The sequence below is a fragment of the Tinamus guttatus genome, unplaced genomic scaffold (assembly GCF_059628265.1).
Source record: "Tinamus guttatus ecotype Peru unplaced genomic scaffold, ASM5962826v1 Tinamus_guttatus_pri_ptg000643l, whole genome shotgun sequence".
Taxonomy (NCBI): Eukaryota; Metazoa; Chordata; class Aves; order Tinamiformes; family Tinamidae; genus Tinamus; species Tinamus guttatus.
The window spans coordinates 274,658-292,004 of record NW_028289177.1 but is presented as its reverse complement, the minus strand read 5'-3'; the positions used below and the strand labels follow the sequence as shown (position 1 = coordinate 292,004).

Here is a 17,347-nt window from a genome sequence, read left to right as displayed (position 1 = left end):
GCCGCGGGGCCGGCTCTCGGTGCTCGTCCTCCCCACCCGCCCCCGGGCCGGGGCTCCCGACACCCACCTCCCCCCGGGGTGGGGATTCAAAAATAAAGATTGAAAACAAAAAGAAGGGGGGGATCCACCGGGCGACTTCCCGGGGCAGGAAGCGCTGGGGACGCCGCCCCGCCGCCGCGGTGAGGGGCGCGGGGGGCCGCGCGGACTTGTACATTATTTATTACAAAATACACGGTGGTGGCACCGCCGCGTGGCTCTCTGTGCGCGGCCGGGGCGCCCTGGGGCCGGGACGCGGCCGCATCCTCCCTCCCCGGCACCGGGGCCGCCGTCCCGGCCGCGCTCCCGCCGCCCCGTTTGCCTTGGAGCCGCGCGGCAGCCCCGGGGGGGGACACGGAGCCGCCGGGCGCTGCAGTGCGGGGACACCCCGGGCGGGGGGGTCCGTGTGTCCGTCCCCGGAGGGCGGAGAGATGGCCCGGGGGGGCCGGCTCGGCGGGACCCGCAATCCCCGGGCGCGGGGAGCGTTGGTTTCCTGCAGAGACCTGCAAAACTCGGCGCGCTCGCGGACCGGAGCAGCGGCTGGGCCGGAGCCGCGCTGGGCTGTGGTCCCACGCCCCCTCCCACCCGCCGGGCTCATGCTGTAATGGAACACGCTGTGTTTACAGGTCCAAAAAATCCCCTTCTCCTCGCAGGACAATGTTTCCCTTTTAAACCATGGTTTGGCCAAGGCGAGGCATTTTTCTGCCCTTATGCTGGATTCTGCCACTTGCCAGATCAAAGCGGCCAGGGCACGCGAGGGGACGGTTTGCCAGGACACATCTTGGTGCTTCAGCAGCCACAGCCCAAAGCCCGACCCCCTCCCGCTCCGCTGGACTCGCAGCGGGGCTGCAGGATCCGACGTTGTGATAGTGCATGGGAGGGAGCACCCGGCTCCGGCACCCGGAGACCCCGGGAGCTGGACATGGCTGCGAGCTCTGCCACAGCCCTGCTCCCGGGTGCTGAATGTCCCCGGTGCTGAATGTCCCTGGTGCTGAATGTCCCCGGTGCTGCCGCCACCACTTGGAGCCACACTGTGCTCTCCTGCTGAGGGCACTGCGGTCTTCGTGGACCAGCGTCAAGGGTGGCACCACAGACCGCGGACTGGGCAGGGTTGTTCTGCCCCAGCTGTTTGGCTTGGTCGGAGCAGCTCCCAGCGCTGGGCAGATGGAAGCGGCGGCTGCTGCTTTTCGGCATGTCAGGACCAAAACGGGGCTAAAAACGGCGGTTTGGGAGCAGCGGGTTGGATGTCCCAGGCTGCTCAGCACAAGGCGCAGGGAAGGCCCCGTAGGGAGCCAGGTGTCAGGGTGCCCCAACCCTGCGGATTTCCGTATGGGGTAGGTGGGGGACACGGGGACCTGGGCAAAGGGGAGCCATTGCTTCCTGGTCCCATCCACCCTCACTGGACTCGCGTCCCCGTCCCCAGGGCTCCATATGCGGCTGTTCCGGAGCCCCCCGGGCTCCCGCCTGGGGCCTCTGCCCCGCTCGGCCCCTGCACAGGAAACCGGCTGCTGGAAGGAAAACCCCAAACCGCAGCGGGAGCCGCAGCGCCTGGGCAGGGAGCGCAGGGCTGCGCGGGACGGGGCTGCGCAGCTGCTGCCGCCCCCGGCGCGCGGCCCCTTCTCGGTGGGGAGGGCGCCTGTCACCCGCCCCCGCTGCTGCTGCTTCCCCCAGGGCCTGGAAAAGCCCTGAAGGGGCAGAAAAGCTTCGTCCCCCGCAAGGGAACCGGCTGCTGGGGGCTCCCAGGTGGACACAGCCCCAGGACGAGGGGGGCAGGTTGGGGGGGTGCAGCCCTGGGACGTGGGGCAGGTTTAACGGGGGGCCGGGGCCGCTCGTGCCGGGTTGGCTGCGCTGGGGGCTCCGGGCCCGGCCCCGCTCCCACCCACGTGCTGCAGCTCTGAGCTCGTGCCAAGGAGCGTCAGCGGGTACCGAAATAACCCCCCGCCGGCCGAGCCCTGCGCTCCTGCCCCGGCTGCTCCCCGTGACCGGCCGCGGCGGCGCCGGCTTCGCCTCTGCTCGGCCTCGTTGCCAGCAGTTGTGTTGGGACCCCGCGCTGAGGAGCATGGAGGGACTTTCTGCATCATATTGGGTTAAAAACCCCCTTTTGCTCCCCTTCCCAAGACCTGGCACATGCGGGTGGGACGAGCGCAGCCCGCGCAGCTGGGACAGAGCAAGAGGCACCGGGAGCCCGGAGCGGGTCCCCGAGGGTCCCCGTCGCGGTCCCCGCCGCGGAGCAGCGGTCGCGCTGGGGCAGCCGTGATGAGAATCGCAGGCCGCGGGCGTCCCGGGCGCCGCTGCTGCTCGGAGGGCCCAGCTGCTTCTCGTTACCTCCGAGCGCCGTCCAAAACGGAATAGCAAAGCGGGGCAGGGAAAAGAGCCGAGCGAAAGCAGCTCCCCGTGCCGCCCCGCCAGCAATTAGGGATGGCCCCAGCCCAACGTAAATGAATCCGACGGTAGCCGCCTGCGCGCGGGGAGCACCGGCACGTCCCGGGGGCAGCTGGAACCCTGGCCAAGGGGGCTCCTGCTCCCATTTTCCCTTTGGAAACGCTGTTTTTCCATGCACTGGGAGTGGGTGCCTGCTGCCCCCCAGGGCTCTGTCCCCGTTTTGGGGCTGCAGCGCGCGGGGCGGCCGCTCGCGGCCAGCACGTCCCAGGGCTGGCTGGGGACGGCGGCTGCTCCGCGCGGCAGCCGCGCGCTGGAACGCACCGGGGAAGCAGCTCGCCCGGCTTCGTTTTGCTTTGTTTTTTCTTTCTCTCTCTCTCTCTTTTTTTTTTTCTTTTGCATTTAATAATGGAAAATGTAATGACAGCGCCGAAATTAAAATAATAAAAGGCGGCATCCGGAACACCAGCCTGAAATAGGAGCGAGCCCCACGTTTCAGGCTGCAAGGGAACAGGCGCCGGCACGGGATGAAAGGGAGAAGCCGCCAGTCGGCAGCAGCTCCCGCCCCGCGGCTCCGTTTGCCCCGGCATCGCTCCCGGTCCCGGACCCGGACCCTCCGGCCGGATGCAGCCCCGGGGCCGGGACGTCCCCTCCGGATCGGGAGCGCTGGGGACGGCTCCCGCGCCGCAGCCTCCCCGTCGGCAGCCGCCCCGGCGGTGCCAGCGCTGCCGGGCCCGCGCCCGCTCCAGCTCCCGAATTCCAGGCCGTCTGGCCAAGAGATGCTGCTCCACTCCCCTCGATCCCTCCGGAGCAGCCAGGGAAAGAGGAAAACAACAGTGTCCCTGCACGCCCGGGGGGGGACCCCTGCCTTGTCCCCTGCCAAAGTGAAGGATCCCCAGGAGGGGAGTGGGGGGTTTGGATAGTGCCACCCCCGCCAGGCAGGGCGCATTTGGACCAGGATTTGGGAGCAAAGAGGGGGAGAGGAGGTGCCCAGGGCCCTTCCCAGGTGCCCGTTGCTGCTCTCCCGGTGCACAGAGAGCTAAGTGGGGAAACAGGATAAAATAAAGGAGAAACAAAGATTTTCCCCCCACGCCCATTACAGGTTCCCACTGCCGTGTGCTTCCAACAGCACCAGCTCCCGTGGGAAAGCCCAGGAGCTTCCCCAGGAAGCCTGGGAACCCCCGTGCCGGGAGCCTCCTTGGGGCCTCGCGACCCGGAGGCACCGGGATGCGGGATGCAGGTCGGGATGGCGCCCGCTCCCCCAGGGCATCCTCCCGTGGAGGCTTTTGGCTGCCCTGGGAGAGCTGCACTTGGTATCACAGGGCTCAAAGGCGCGATGCTGAAACGAGCTGGTTCTGGAAAAAACATCCTTTTGCCCCACTCCGGTCTATTTTTGCAGCTTTTGGCCTTCTCTCATTGCCAGGATCCAGACCATAAATAACAATAACAACATATTTAAAGCCTTTATGATGACAGCTGCCCACATCTGCCAGTGCCTTTTAATTCTCCAGATGTTTAAAATCTGACTCAAAAGTGGAAGTTTGGTAAATATTTTGTGTGTTTCTCATTTCACGGCCACTGGGATCCTTTTTTTTTAATCACATGGAACAGCAGAATAAAAATAACATCTGGAAGGGCTATTTTTAGGAGCTGGAGGGAGGAAAGGTGAGCGGGTGACAGCCGTCCCTGCCGGGGGGGGCAGCTGGGCCTCGGGGACAGGGATTGCTCCGGATCCCGGGGCCGGGATCCGCAAGGTGCTCCCCTCCGCATTCCGGCCGTGCCGGGATGCTCCGCGTGGCGCTGGCCACCCCGGCCGCTCCAGGCATTTGGAGCTGCTTCGAGGAGCAGAGCGGGGGGGAGCTGTTATTGACTTTGGTCGGGCAACAGCTCCCTGCACTGAAAAACGTCAGTGGGGAAAGTATTAAATAAAAAAGCCATGGACTTTCGCACCGGCCTTGGAAAAAAAGCACTTTGGATTTTGCCACAACAGAAGCAAACAGAGCGCGTGGCGCAGGCGGCGCCAGGCCCGGAGGCTCCCGCGCCGGCCGCGCTGCCCAGGGGGCCAGCAGTGACGCGCATGGAGCAGCACGGAGCGGCACGGAGCGGCACGGAGCGGCACGGAGCTCCGCACGGAACTCACACACGGAGCTCCACACGGTGCTCCCAAATGGAGCTCGTGGAGCCGTGCGGAGCTTGGAGCGGCGCTCACAGCAGCTGGGGCGCCGGGCGAAGGCTCTTGGCACCCTCTGCCCTTTCTCCCGCCTCCACCAGCGGGAGCTCCGGTGCTGCGGTTACCCCTTCCCTGGGATCCCCCCCCATTCCCTACGTATCCCAAACCCTGCAGTGCAGCCCAGCTCCGGAACTGACTGCTCCCGCCAGGCACAGAGTGTGTCCGAGCGGTCCCAAACCACATGATTTCCTGACAGTTTCCTTATCTTGAAAAAACGAAACTTGCCTGTTTTGCAGGGAGGCTCCAGGCCCCTCCCAGAGCTCCCGCAGCAGAGATTTTTGTCCAGGGAAGCCCATGGGTCCCGGAGAAGAGATGCCCACCTGCAAGAGGCCCGTGGTGCTGGCCCTGGCCGCGGCGGGGGTCGCGGTGATGCTGGTGGTGGCCCTCACCCTGGCGTTGAGCCTGCCGTCCGCGGCGCAGGAGCCTGCGCGGTGCCAGGGCTGCGCAGGGGACACCGTGGGGAAGGACGAGCTGGCCCGGCTGGAGGAGGCCCAGAGGGCCAAGTGGGAGCAGGTGCTGGCAGAGGTGGCCGCGCTGCGCTCGGAGCTGGGGGGTGTCAAAGAGGCCCTGCAGGACGCGCGCCAGCATGGGGACAAGTGCGGGACGCGCTTGGTAGGTGCTGGCTGCAGCGCCGGGCGCAGGGAGGCGGGAGCAGGTCCTGGACGCAGCGCTTCCCTGCCGTGTCCCTGCAGGATTCCTTGCAGAATAATGTCATGGCCTTGGAGCAGGCGCTGGAGCTCCTGCAGCGCCGGGACTCGGAGCAGGGGGACGAGGCGGCAGCGCTGCAAGGTGAGTGACCCCCTGGTCCCCCATCCCTGGAGCATGCTCATCCCTATTCCTGGAGCACGTTCATCCCTATCCCTGGACCGTGTCGTCCTCCTTGGGCCACGCTGGTCCCTGTCCCCTCGGCCGCGCTGACCCATCGCTCTCGCCTCCACGCAGAGGAGCACAGGAGGCTCAAGGAGGACGTTGCCCGGCAAAGGTAACACGTGGAGGAGGAGCAGCAGAGCAGGTGGGACCCCGCGGGCCCTACACCCCGTCCCCCAACTGTCCCTGTGCCCGTCCCCAGGAGCAGCCTCCAGTCGCAGATCTGGAACGTGCTGAAGGAGCTGCAGGCCCTGCAGAGCCGGCGCTCGCGCGGGAGCCCGGCCGCAGCGCCCAGCAGGGCCGTGTCCCTGGGCCTCGCAGTGCTGGCCCTGGCGGGGACGGGGACGCTGCTCTGCTGAGCGCAGGCAGCGCCGTGCGCGGGGACGCGCTCCCTTCCAGCCGCAGCCCCACGGGCGCCGTGCGCGGGCCAGGCGGGACCCACGTGCACCGCGGTTCTGCAGCCTGGAACCAAATAAATCCCTGTGAAAAGACCCCGCTCTGGGACGCTGCATGGACAGGGTGAGGGGGGATCCCCCGCCCAGAGCCCCCAGCGCGGGGGCTTGTGGCGCTGCCGGGACTCCGTTCATCCCCCTGCAAGTGCCGCGTGGCCAGGACAGGTCCCAGGGGGCTACCAGGTGGGCTGTGAATGCCCTGGTCCCCTCGCCACGCCAATGGGCAGCGCTGGGGCGGTCTCAGCCACCCTACGGGCACAAAAAGTCCCCCGAATGCCTCGGAGCAGCCACAACACGGGGGGAACAGCAACCCCAGCCCACGAGTCCCCAGGGCCGCTTGTCCCCTCCAGTGTCACCCACGGGGTGGAGAGCAGAGCCTCGTCCAGCCCAACCCGCGGCAATGACGGGCTGCGACCTGCACGAAACCGCAGCGGGGCCGGCCAAACCCACGCGCAGCAATTAGCGCCGGGGAGGCGCCCGGCGAGGCACCGGCACCGGCACCGGCGGCACATGGCGCGCGGCGGCTGCGCGGTGCCCGCGGTGGCCCGGGCCACGCTGCGGGCGCTGGCGCTGAGCGCGGCGCTGCTGCTGCTGGTGGCGGCGGTGGCGGCGGCGGCGGCGGTGCTGGCGTGGCGCGCCGAGGCGCTGCGCGGGCTGCGCGCGTGCCGCGAGCGCGCGGCCAACGCCAGCCGCGAGCTGGGCGAGCTGCAGCGGGAGCGGGACCGGCTGCGGCGGATGCTGGACGACGCGCGCAGCAGCGGCGAGCGGCTCAACGGCAGCCTGGCGGCATGCGGGGAGCGCGCGGTAGGTCCTGTGTCCACCGGGGAGTTTGGAATTGCAGGGGGTTCCCATGGGAAAGCCTCGCTGCGAGGGGACGGATGCTAAGGAGGGGCATCCACACCGGGAGCAAAGTGGAAGGGGAAAAGCACCAGGGAGAGGGACCAAAACGCGGCAGGGAGTGCAGGGCACGCAGCTGCTGCCCCGTGGAGCGTCCTGCACTCGCGGTGCCACCGGCTGCCTGGCCATGACGGCTATTCCTGGTGGCCACCAAGCCGCACACGTATAATTATCCGGCCTGCGCGGCCTGGGGCTGCCGCTTCGCCCTTCGCCTATTTTTAGTTGCAGACCCAGCTGGGAAAAGGCCTGGCCGAACACGGAGCCGGAGGAGGAGCCGGGGCCTCGCTGCCTCCTGCGCAATTCCGGCCGCACAATGGCCTGGAGGGGCTGGAAAACCGCTCCGGCTTCCCGGCCGAGCCTGGTGCTGTTTGGGGGTGCCCCTTCCCACGGGGCAAGGGGGGCTGCCCATTCCCAGGTGCCGTAGCCGTATCCCTGAGCCCTGTCAAGCCCGGGATGGATGCACAGTGAGGAGGCCTCCCTGGGGATGGGATGGCACCGGCCCGGCCACCCTCACGGTGCCGTCCCCTCGTGCGCAGGCAGTGCTGGAGCACAACGTGACGGTGCTGCAGAGCCGGGTGCTGGCACTGCAGCACGAAGGGGACGAGCTGGCCCGCAGCAAGGCCGCCCTGCAAGGTGGGGACAGCATGAGGGGTGGCGTGGGGACCATCAGCGGGGGCACCCAGCTCAGCGCTACCATCCCGGCGCCCCCGCAGAGCAGCTGCAGCGGAGCCAGGAGCAGGCGCTGGGGCTGCAGCGGCGGCTGGAGGCGGCGGCGGAGCAGCAGCGGGTGCTGCGGGCGCACGGCGAGCGCTGCGACGGCCGGCAGCGCCAGCTCGAGGGACGCCTGTAAGGAAGGACCCTCCGTCCCGCTCCACCCGCCCTGCCCGGCGGCTCCTGCGTCCCGGGGAGCTGGAGCCCCTGTAATGTCCCCCTGCTCTCCCGCAGCCGCGACTGCGTTTCCCAGCTGGACGTCCTGCCACGGCGGCGGAGCTCCCGCCCGGGCGGGCGCTGCTGCTCCCCTCGCCGGTACAGCCCGGGCGCTGCCGCCTTTGCCTTTGTGCCCTGCTTGCTGGGTGCATGTGCCCTGTGCATGCATGTGTGTGTCCTACACGCGTGTCCATGTGCTCTGCACACTCACACATGTGCCCTGTGCATGCATGCGTGTGTCCTACACGCATGTCCATGTGCTCTGCATGCTTGGACACATGCCCTGTGCATGCATGCGTGTGTTCTACACGCGTGTCCATGTGCTCTGCACACTCACACATGTGCCCTGTGCATGCACGCCTGTGCCCTACACGCATGTCCATGTGCTCTGCATGCTTGGACACATGCCCTGTGCATGCATGCGTGTGTTCTACACGTGTGTTCTTGTGCCCTGCACACACATGCATGTGCCCTTCATGCATCCTGCACACATGTGCACATGCCCTGCATGCATGTTCATCACCCACATGCGCGTGCACATACCTCACATGTGTGTGCACATCCCACATACGTGTGCCCCACGTGTGTGTGTGTGTATATGTCCCACACGCATGTGCAGTACCCCTGTGCCCCGGCACAGCAGCTGCTCACCCCATCCCCTGTCCCGCAGGAAGGGCTGAGCCCCCAGCAGCAGCGCGGGGCAGTGGGGACCCTCTGCGCTGCAGCAGGGCCGTGGTGGCAGCAGGGCCCCCTGCACCCGCCGCAGCCCCCGCGGGCGCCGCCGGCTCCGGGAGCTCCGCGCTGCCGGAGGGAGGATTCCCTCTGCCGGCGGCGCGGCCGCGGTGCCGCCGCTCCACACTCTTCCTCCCTGCCCGCGGGGTTGGACCGCGGTGTTTTCAGCCACCAGCGACTGGAAAGACTTTGCAAGTGCGGCGGCGTCTGTGCAATAAAGGCCGCTCTGTTCACTGGGATCTTTCCATGCTCTGTGAATCCCGCCTTGCTCCCTAGCTCTGAGCTCAGGAAGTTAAAGAAACCCTGGGACCGCCGTGGAACAGCAGATGCTGCCGCTTCCCAGTCATTTCCCAGGTTCTTTGAACCACTTAAAACTGTGGTAGAAGGATTCCAGGAAAGCCGGGATTTTCCTGCCGCTGCTGTATCCTGTGCAGAGGGCAGCTCAAGCAGGAGCATCCGGCCCAGCTTGTTCCCGCCAGGGCCGCCCTGCGCTGACGGAGCCGCTGGCTGGTGGCTTTGGAGGGGAGAGCACCAGGCCCCGGTGCAGGCAGCAGCCGCGGGCCGGGCATGCACGGGACCGGCACGGGCATCGGGAGCCGGCTGCACATCCCGGGTGTGCACGTCCCTTGCACCCTCACTGCACACACGTCCCGGGAGCGCACGGTGCCCCAGCGATGCGTAGGGTCCAGCGCAAGAGCTGGGCAAGAGCAGGGCCAAGCAAGGAGTCGAACTCGCTGCCGAGGCCGAGGACCCCCCAAAGCGGCGCCTGGCACCCCCAGCCCAGCAGCAGCCCTGGTCCTGCCCCAGTGCAGCGAGCAGAGCGTGCAGGATTGAGGTGGAGGGGCTGCCCGCTGCAAACGGGCACGGAGAGGGGCCAGGAGCGCGTCTGGCACCGCGGTGGCCGGGGCTGGGGCCTGTTGCGGGGCAGTGACTCAGCCCTGTTATTTGCAGCTCAGGAAGGAAGCAGCAGTAGCTGAGAGCAGCCTTGGGGCCGGCCGACACCGTCGCGAGCGCCACAAGCGCTGAGCGGCCCCCGGGGAGCGCGGCCCGGCGAGAAAGCAGGAAACAGAGCCCGGGTCTCCTGGCCGGGGTCAGTGCCCGGCTCGGTCCCCTGCCTGCAGGGACGTCGCCGCCCTGCGCGGCCCCGGCCAGACATCCTGCTGCGCCGCTGGGCACCGGGCACCGCGCTGTGAACGCAGAGTGCGTCTGCTCAGGGTGGGAGACACAGGAGTGTGGCCTCGCACCGCATGGGAACACTGTGTCCGAGCTGGGAATTGTGTGGGCAAAGCTGGGGAATGCTGCAGGGTGTGCAACAGCCCTGCGTGCAACACCCTTGCATGAAAGAGCCAGTGTGCAGCACCCCCTGTGCAACAGCCTGGAGGCAACAGGCGCAGCTGCCGTGGGGACCCGCAGTGACCTCCCCGTGCAAACCCCTCACCGGGCACCCCGGGCACTGCCGGGGCTGGGCACGGCGGCTGCGGAGCCCGTGGCGCCGGTGGCGGCCCCAAGGGTCGTGGCATCGGGGCCACGCAGGGGGACTGAGCATCCCGGCCTTTGTGCGGTGCTGGGAACAGGATGCAGCGCTGGGCTGGGAATGTTGGCGGCCGCCGTCACTGGCTCCACAGTCCGACATGCGGGAGTCGGGATGCGGCTCCAGCACCCCGTGCCAAGGACCAGCCTCATGGGAGCACCCGGAGCCGATGGCAGCGCAGAGCCCGACTGCAACCCCTAAGTGACCCGGGTGCAAGCAGGGCCGGGCTCCGCGGGCTGCTCCGTGGCGCTGCGGGTGCTCTGGATGCTGTGGGCACTGCAGGAGCTGCGGGCGCTGTGGGCGCTGCGGGCGCTGTGGGCACTGCGGGCGCTGCGGGCGCTGCGGGCCGGCTGGGGCTCCCCTGGGACCGGTGCGCGCTGGGCAGGAGGGGATGCACCGGCCTGTGCCCCCGGCGCTATCGGTGTGAACAGCAGCCCTCCTGCAAACAGAAGCTGCGGAGCGATAACCTGGCGGGTCCGAGGCATCCGGAGAAGCAGGAAGGAGTCCAACAGAAGGAAATATTAAAGGGAGCAATATAAACACGGGCCGGGCAGGCGGCGGGAGCAGGCTCCACCCCGGCGCGGCCCCGCTCAAAGGGGCCCGGGGCCGGCGGGGCCGCGCAGAGCGCCAGGGACATGGACAAGAGCAGCTACGGGATGGCCAAGTTTGGCGTGGAGGCCAAGGCGGCCGTGCCCAAGCGCGACTGCAGCTTCTACATGAAGTACGTCTTCCTCTTCACCTCCCTGATCCAGTTCCTCATCATCCTGGGGCTGGTGCTCTTCATGGTGTACGGCAACGCGCACGCCGGCACCGACACGCACCTCCAGCTGCTGGAGCGGCAGATGCAGGAGCGCTACAACAAGATCATCACGCTGAGCGGCCGCAACGCCAACCTCACGCGGGCGCTCAACACCACAGCCAAGGAGCGGCAGGCGCTGCAGCTGGCGCTGCACAAGGTGCAGCGGGAGCTCGACAAGTGCAACAGCAGCCAGGGCTCCGGCGCCGGCAAGGTGAGCGGCTGAGCAGGGGATCCCGCGCCGGGATCCTGCTCCTCCGGCTCTCCCGTCCCCCGGCTCCGCTGGGATCCAGCGCTGCGGTCCCAAGGGCCCATCCGGCTGCGCCGCAGCCGCTGGAGCCGCTTCCCGGGATGGGGGGGCTGCCGGCTGCTCCCTGGACTTCGCTTGGCCTCAGCAGGATGTGGCAAATGGGAGGCCCCCACGCAGGACCAGAGGGCTCCCATGCAGGATGGGGCTCTCCCGGCTTGCTCACCCTGCCCTGCTTGCTCCATCCACATTCCCACTGGGAGCAGCGCTGGGCCGAGCGATGTCCCGGGGCTGCTCCCACTGGGAAGGGAGGTTTGGGGGGGAAGCGAGGGGGGACCACGCTGACCCGCTCCGTTCCCCCCAGCTGGAGCTGCAGGAGATGATGAGGATGGTCTTCTACCAGAAGACGAAGCTGGACGAGTGCCACATGACCATCAGCCTCATCAACGCCAGCTGCCAGGGTAAGCGCCGGGCACGCGCGGCGGCGAGCGTCCCTGTCCCCGCAGCGGATCCCAGCCAGGGAGCAGCCTTGTCCCAGCTGGATCCGGACCGGGGGGCGTCCTTGTCCCCCGCGCCGACCTCCGCCTCCCCGCGCAGCCGAGAAGGCCACGCTGCGGAGCCAGCAGGACCAGGCGGCGCTGGCGCGGCGGGAGCTGGACGAGCGCTGCGGGAAGGCGAGCGCGGCGCTGGCCACGGCCACGCGCACCGGCGAGGGCTGCCAGCGCGAGCTGCTCACCACGCGCGCGGGCTGCGACGCCACGCGCTCCCAGCTGGAGCTGCAGCAGCGGGAGTGCACGACGCTGCGCGACGACGTGCGCTACTCCTTCCAGCGCATCAAGGACCTGCTGGGGCCCTACAGCTGCGGCAGCGCCCAGGAGCAGCTCAGCTGGCTGGCGCAGCGCACCGAGGGGCTCTTCCTCTGGCAGCAGGAGCGCGACGCCAAGTACGTGGGCAAGACGGTGTGCAGCATGATGGTGGCCCAGTGCCAGCTGAACTGCTCGCACGACAAGCAGGACCTGGGCAAGCGGCTGCAGGAGGCTGAGCAGCGCGCGCAGAGCAGCCAGGAGGAGCAGAAGAAGCTGCTGGCGGCCAAGGAGCTGCTGGCCAAGGAGCTGGAGGAGAAGAGCCGGGCGGCAGCGCAGGCAGCGTATCTCAAGGAGCAGCTCGGCATGTGCATGGGCTCCAAGGTGGGCAAGGGGCGGTGGGCACGGGGTGGCGGGCACAGGGTTGCCCCGTGCCGCAGCCGGGCACCCACCGCCTCGCTCTGCTCTGCAGCTCGGCACCTTCTTGGACGCGAGCGGCGCGCGGGTGCCGGCGAGCACGGCGTTCGGAGGGCGGCCCATCGCCTTCGGCAGCGCCGGCACCTACGCGAGCGCCGACGTCCTGCGCAGCCCGGGCGTCCTCGAGAACATGGGTGAGTGCGTCGCGCTGGGGGGCGCGGGGAGCCCCCCGAGCCGGGCCCGGCCCCAAGCCGCTCTCCCCGCCGCAGGCAAGATCAACGCGGAGGAGATCCAGCGAGCCGTGCGCAGGATCATGGAGCAGTACGTGCCCCCGAAGCCCAGGTGAGTCGCGCGCCGGGGCCGGCGGCGCCCGCGCTGGGGCCGCCCCGCTCACCCTCCTCTCTGCAGTGGCTAGTGGCCAGGCCGGCAGCCCGGCACACGGCTCCCGCGTGCCCAGACCAGCCTGGAGCGGCGCTTCCCACGGCACAGACGGCATCCGCGTCTCACCCAGGCACGGGGCGGCGTTCTCCATCCTCCCTTCTCCCCGTTTCCCTGTCTCCGCTCGGCTGTGGGAGCGGGGCCGCACAGTTCTGCCCGCGGGCACGTGTTTGTATATTGGGGCTGGGGGCTGCAAATACATTGGCACCGGGACAGCACGTGTCTGCGTTCCTGCGGCATGGAAGGGGAGCGGGATGCTCCATCCCAGGGGAAAGGTAGGAGAAAGACAGGAAGACCAAGCACACCCAAGGGAGCAAGCGGCGACAGGTCCAGGAGGGGCCGATCCCGACTGTTGTTTGCTCCTTTGTGGGACTGGGCGCCCACGGCCGCTTCGGAGAGGGGCCAAGCCCGGCCCCGCTTTCCCGTGCCGGAATTGCATGCGACAGCGAGCGGGAAGCCCCTGGCCACCGAGCCCCAGTATCCCTGACCTCCCCTAGGAAAACCTCGTCCCCGGTGCTCTCCACGGCCGGGGAAGCTGGAGCCACCAGCGCCGGCTCGGCCGGCAGCCAGGAGCGGGGCAGGGGGCCTGTGGCAAAGCCGCGCGCGGGACGCGCCGGGTGCCGGGATGAGCTGTCCGGCTGCCACACACTGATTTATTGCGGCGCTTCCCTCGCCTTCCTGTTTAAAGAGCCTTTCCTGGCGCGCGCGGCAGCGGGATGTGCACCCCAGCACGCCACGGGCATTGTGCCATGGTGCCACATGGCACCGCCGCACCGGGACAGGGCGGGCTGGGGCAGCAGGGGCTGCAGCGGCCCCGTGCCCAGCGCCAGCCCCGGGGGGAGCAGGGGACGCGCTCGGCGTTGGAGGATTTCCTGGAGCTCCTCTATAAATAACCACGGAGCAGCAGGAGCTTCCGCTGCGGAGCCCCGGGGGGGGCGGTGGGAGAAGCCCACGGATTCCCAAGGAGCCCCCAGAGCCCCCGAGCCCAAAGCAGCATCAGAGACACGAGAACTCCGGGGGCACCTGGACATCTGGGAACACCTGAGCCGGCTCAGGGGGAGCCAGCGGGGCCGGCGTCTCCCCTTGCAGACTCTCCCCGTCTGTGTTTATCCTCCCGCCCGGAAACGCTGCAGCAGTTGGATTTTTCCAAGGCTGGGGCTCAGGAAACGTCCCCTGAGCGCCCGGGGAGCGTGACGGCAGGGCACGGATGCAGCTGAAGGCACTGGGGTTTAATGGGAGCAGCGGGGCGGGGGGGCCATCACTTGCCCACGCAGAAGTCCCTGAAGATGATGTCCAGGACGTCCTCGGCGCCCACGTGGCCCGTGATGCGGCCCAGGTGCCGCCGCGCCAGGCGCAGCTCCTCGGCGGCCAGCGCCACGTCGGCGCCGCGAGCCCCGCGGTAACGGGCCAGCGCGGCCAGGCAGGCGCGCAGGTGGTGGCCGTGGCGGCTCTGCGTGAGGCTGGGCGAGCCGGCCCCCGGGTCCCCGCACCTGGGCCGGGGGGAGAGGTGGCTGCAGGGCCCGGCCCCCATTGCCCTGGGCCAGCCCGTCCCCACGGTGGCACTCACAGGCGCTCCAGGTGCTGCCGCAGCAGCTGCAGCAGCGCGGGCAGCCCCTCGCCCGTCCTGCAGGAGAGCAGGGCTGCGGGGGGCAGCCCCGGCCGGGCACAGGCGGCCCGCAGCGTCCCCGCGCTGTCCCCCGCCAGCAAGTCCACCTTGTTGAGCACCAGCACGCAGGGCCTGGGGGGGCCCGGGGGCAGCACGGCCCCCAGGGCGGCACCGAGACCCCCCGGCTCTGCCGTGCCGGCGTCCAGCACCGCCAGCACCAGGTCCGCTTGCTGCAGCCTGCGAGGGGCAAGCGGGAAGGACGTGGCACGTGGAGGGGAGGGATGCGGCGCGGGACGAGCCCACGGTGGCCCCGGGGGCAGCGCCGGCGCCCTCACCGCTCCTGCGCCCGGCTCACGCCCTCGCGCTCCACGGGGTCGCGGGTGCTCCGCAGCCCGGCCGTGTCGCTCAGCACCACCGGGTAGCCGCCCACGTTCAGCGACAGCTCCACCACGTCCCGCGTGGTCCCGGCCACGGGGGACACGATGGCCACCGGCCGCCGCGCTGCACGAGGACGCGGCTCAGGGGCGATGCCGGGGGCCCCGCGCCCCCCTCGCAGCCCCACTCACTCACCCAGCAGGTTGAGCAGGCTGCTCTTGCCCACGTTGGGGGGGCCGGCGATGACGACGCGGACGCCGCTGCGGAGGAGCTCCCCACGGCGCCCGTCCCGCAGGTGGGCGCCCACCTCCTGCTCCAGCGCCCGCACGGCCTCGGCCACTGCGGGACAACGGCGGTGACAGGGGCTGCCAGCGCTGGGCAGGCCCACCCCGTCCCCTGCCACCCTCACCTCGTGACAGCACATCTTCCTCCACGTTGTCATCCTCACTGAAGTCAATGTAGGCTTCAATGTGGGCCAGCGCCTGGGAGGACGAGCGGCTCAGCCACACGCTGGGGGGTGGCAGCAGGTCCCCAGCATCCCGCTGGCCCTGGCGCCCTTGCCTGGGTGAGCGAGTCGCTCCAGCGCTGGTAGAGCCGGCCCAGCTCGCCGTCCATCTGGCGCAGCGCTTGCCGCCGCTGCGCCTCCGTCTCCGCCTGCACCAGGTCGGCCAGCCCCTCGGCCGCCGTCAGGTCCAGCTTCCCGTTGTGGAAGGCTCGGCGGGAGAACTCGCCCGGCTCGGCAGGACGCAGGCCGGGCAGGCGCCCTGCAAGCCGCCCACGTGAGCCGCCGCGCGCTCCGTCACCCGCGGCTCCGCGGCACCGGCTCCTTACCCAGCGCCTGCAGCACGCCGCTCACCACGGCCGGCCCGCCGTGCACGTGCAGCTCGCAGCAGTCCTCCCCGGTGAAGCTCTGGGGCCCTGCGAAGCACCCGCGTGCTGGGGACGGGCAGCACCCCAGGAGCCCCCCAGGGACTATGCAATTCGGTGGGCTGCAAACGGCGCCCACCCAGCAGGCAGTCGTGCTGCAAGGGTCTGTGCAAGCCGGGACCAGCCCCATGGTGGCCACTGGGGTCCCCGTCTTGGCACTGACCCCCTCATCTCTCACCCGGGAACCAGGCGACGAGGCCGCGGTCGAGGGGCTCGTCGGTGGCCGGGTCACGGATGCGCCGCAGGGCCAGCACGCGGGGCGGCGGGGGAGCGGGGCGCCCGGTGAGGCTCTGCAGGGCCGCGCGGCAGCCCGGCCCGCTGGCGCGGATCACGGCCACGCCGCACTTGCCGTGGCCCGAGGACACAGCGAAGACGGTGTCGCCGTGCGCTGCTGCGCAGAGGTGCCGCCGCCTGCGGGGCGGAAAAGCAGGGGGTCGGGGGGCTCCCCTCCCGCATCCCAAAGGGGTGCAGGGATGCACCCCGCTGCCAGCGCATCCCATGGAGCTGCAGCTGTGCAGCCCCCCTGTGCACCCCCGCGGCCCTGGGGGCAGGCAGGGCGCACGGGCACCCTGTGCCCCATGCACAAGCCCCCCGCCCCAAGGTGCCTCCACTGCGCCCTGACTGCAGGATGCAAACCCCGTGCACCCCCGTGCACCCCAGGGACATCCCCCACCCCCTGCCGGGCTGCACCGACCTTGGGGCCCCCCCTGCCCGCTGTCCCCACGCAGCCCCCACCCCGGGGCACCCCGCTTTTCCTCCCCTCCTTCCCCCAGCCCGGTCCCCTCACCCGCCGCCCGCCGCGCTCAGCGCCCTCCGCAGCGCCATGGGCCCCGGGCACTCGCGGCAGCCTCGGGCCGAGCAGCTCCCCCCGCGCACTCATTGGCCAGCGCTGCCGAGAGGGGCGGGCTTTATGCCTATTTCCTCTCTGATTGGTCAGGACGCGCGGCTGACATCACGCCTCCTGAGGCTGCGCAGCGCAGGGGCGCAGTGCTTCCGCCCGGCGGCGTGCGCGGCGCGGGTCCCCTTGTCGCCGCGTTGTCCCCGCAGCGCTGCGCTCGCCCCGGCGGCCTCCGCCGCTGCCTCCGTCCCGGCCCACCCCCCGGGGGTGCTCGGTCCCCGCTCCCGAGGTGCTGGAGCTATTTGGGTCGCAGCGTGGCAGGCCAGGGCATGTGGCTTTGCTGTCACCTCCCTGGGAACGGGACACTCGCAGCCGCCAGCCACCACCTAGCAGGGCTGCGGTCATGTGGCAGGGCCTGTTCTGCACCGTAAAGACAACTTCCAGCCCCGTTCGCCTCCAAACCTGGGTTTGGGTGGGAGTGGGGGGACAGCAGCTACGTGCACCATGGTGCCCCCGCTCAGTCCCTCATCCCTGGCCAACAGCCACTGCAGCGCCTGGCAGTGTCCCCTGCGCTGGTCCCACATGGGAAGCTCCTGCAGGATTTGGACACCCCGTCCCTGTGCCCACCCCTCCCGGCCAGGGTTCCCAGCACTGGGGGCCGCTTGGCTCTGGGGCAGGAGGCCGCTGAGGCCCGGGGGTGCTCTGGCCCTGGGAACGGTGGCATCAGCATGGGGCTCGCAGCCTCCTGCTGTGGTGCCGCTCCGTGAAGCACAGAAATGTCCTGGACACGGGGAGGCACCGCGGCACACCGGGAGGCTCCGGAGGACGCTGGGGCTCGGGCTCACTCGC

At 69.6% G+C, this 17,347-nt stretch overlaps 3 protein-coding genes and 1 pseudogene across 3 annotated transcripts; 3 read left to right on the top strand and 1 right to left on the bottom strand.

The window, feature by feature from the left end:
- The first annotated feature begins 4,957 nt into the window (after positions 1–4,957).
- On the top strand, positions 4,958–5,871 carry LOC104580030 (uncharacterized; annotated as a pseudogene).
- A 603-nt stretch (positions 5,872–6,474) lies between these two features.
- Positions 6,475–7,711, top strand: CCDC194 (coiled-coil domain containing 194). The gene is made up of 3 exons (XM_088535750.1): positions 6,475–6,768; positions 7,398–7,494; positions 7,575–7,711. The coding sequence occupies exons 1-3, from the start codon at positions 6,475–6,477 to the stop codon at positions 7,709–7,711; spliced, it is 528 nt and encodes a 175-aa protein (XP_088391876.1).
- A 2,908-nt stretch (positions 7,712–10,619) lies between these two features.
- Positions 10,620–12,729, top strand: PLVAP (plasmalemma vesicle associated protein). Its single transcript, XM_088535749.1, has 6 exons — positions 10,620–11,061; positions 11,459–11,555; positions 11,692–12,281; positions 12,370–12,508; positions 12,584–12,656; positions 12,723–12,729. The coding sequence occupies exons 1-6, from the start codon at positions 10,687–10,689 to the stop codon at positions 12,727–12,729; spliced, it is 1,281 nt and encodes a 426-aa protein (XP_088391875.1). The 5' UTR covers positions 10,620–10,686.
- A 1,131-nt stretch (positions 12,730–13,860) lies between these two features.
- Positions 13,861–16,485, bottom strand: GTPBP3 (GTP binding protein 3, mitochondrial). The gene is made up of 9 exons (XM_088535748.1): positions 16,448–16,485; positions 15,839–16,071; positions 15,565–15,651; positions 15,295–15,497; positions 15,143–15,215; positions 14,929–15,072; positions 14,694–14,859; positions 14,320–14,595; positions 13,861–14,242 (listed from the first exon to the last, which is right to left on the bottom strand). The coding sequence occupies exons 1-9, from the start codon at positions 16,483–16,485 to the stop codon at positions 14,011–14,013; spliced, it is 1,452 nt and encodes a 483-aa protein (XP_088391874.1). The 3' UTR covers positions 13,861–14,010.
- Between the last annotated feature and the right edge of the window lie 862 nt (positions 16,486–17,347).

Excerpts from the sequence above, each read along its gene's own strand:
- CCDC194 (XM_088535750.1), top strand. The coding sequence starts at position 6,475 with ATGGCGCGCGGCGGCTGCGCGGTGCCCGCGGTGGCCCGGGCCACGCTG. Across the intron at positions 6,769-7,397 it reads CGGCATGCGGGGAGCGCGCG|GCAGTGCTGGAGCACAACGT; the intron begins GTAGGTCCTGTG and ends CCTCGTGCGCAG. Across the intron at positions 7,495-7,574 it reads CAGCAAGGCCGCCCTGCAAG|AGCAGCTGCAGCGGAGCCAG; the intron begins GTGGGGACAGCA and ends GCGCCCCCGCAG.
- PLVAP (XM_088535749.1), top strand. The coding sequence starts at position 10,687 with ATGGACAAGAGCAGCTACGGGATGGCCAAGTTTGGCGTGGAGGCCAAG. Across the intron at positions 11,062-11,458 it reads AGGGCTCCGGCGCCGGCAAG|CTGGAGCTGCAGGAGATGAT; the intron begins GTGAGCGGCTGA and ends CGTTCCCCCCAG. Across the intron at positions 11,556-11,691 it reads CATCAACGCCAGCTGCCAGG|CCGAGAAGGCCACGCTGCGG; the intron begins GTAAGCGCCGGG and ends CTCCCCGCGCAG.
- GTPBP3 (XM_088535748.1), bottom strand. The coding sequence starts at position 16,485 with ATGGCGCTGCGGAGGGCGCTGAGCGCGGCGGGCGGCGG. Across the intron at positions 15,216-15,294 it reads GGAGCGACTCGCTCACCCAG|GCGCTGGCCCACATTGAAGC; the intron begins GCAAGGGCGCCA and ends TCGTCCTCCCAG. Across the intron at positions 15,073-15,142 it reads GGAAGATGTGCTGTCACGAG|TGGCCGAGGCCGTGCGGGCG; the intron begins GTGAGGGTGGCA and ends GTTGTCCCGCAG.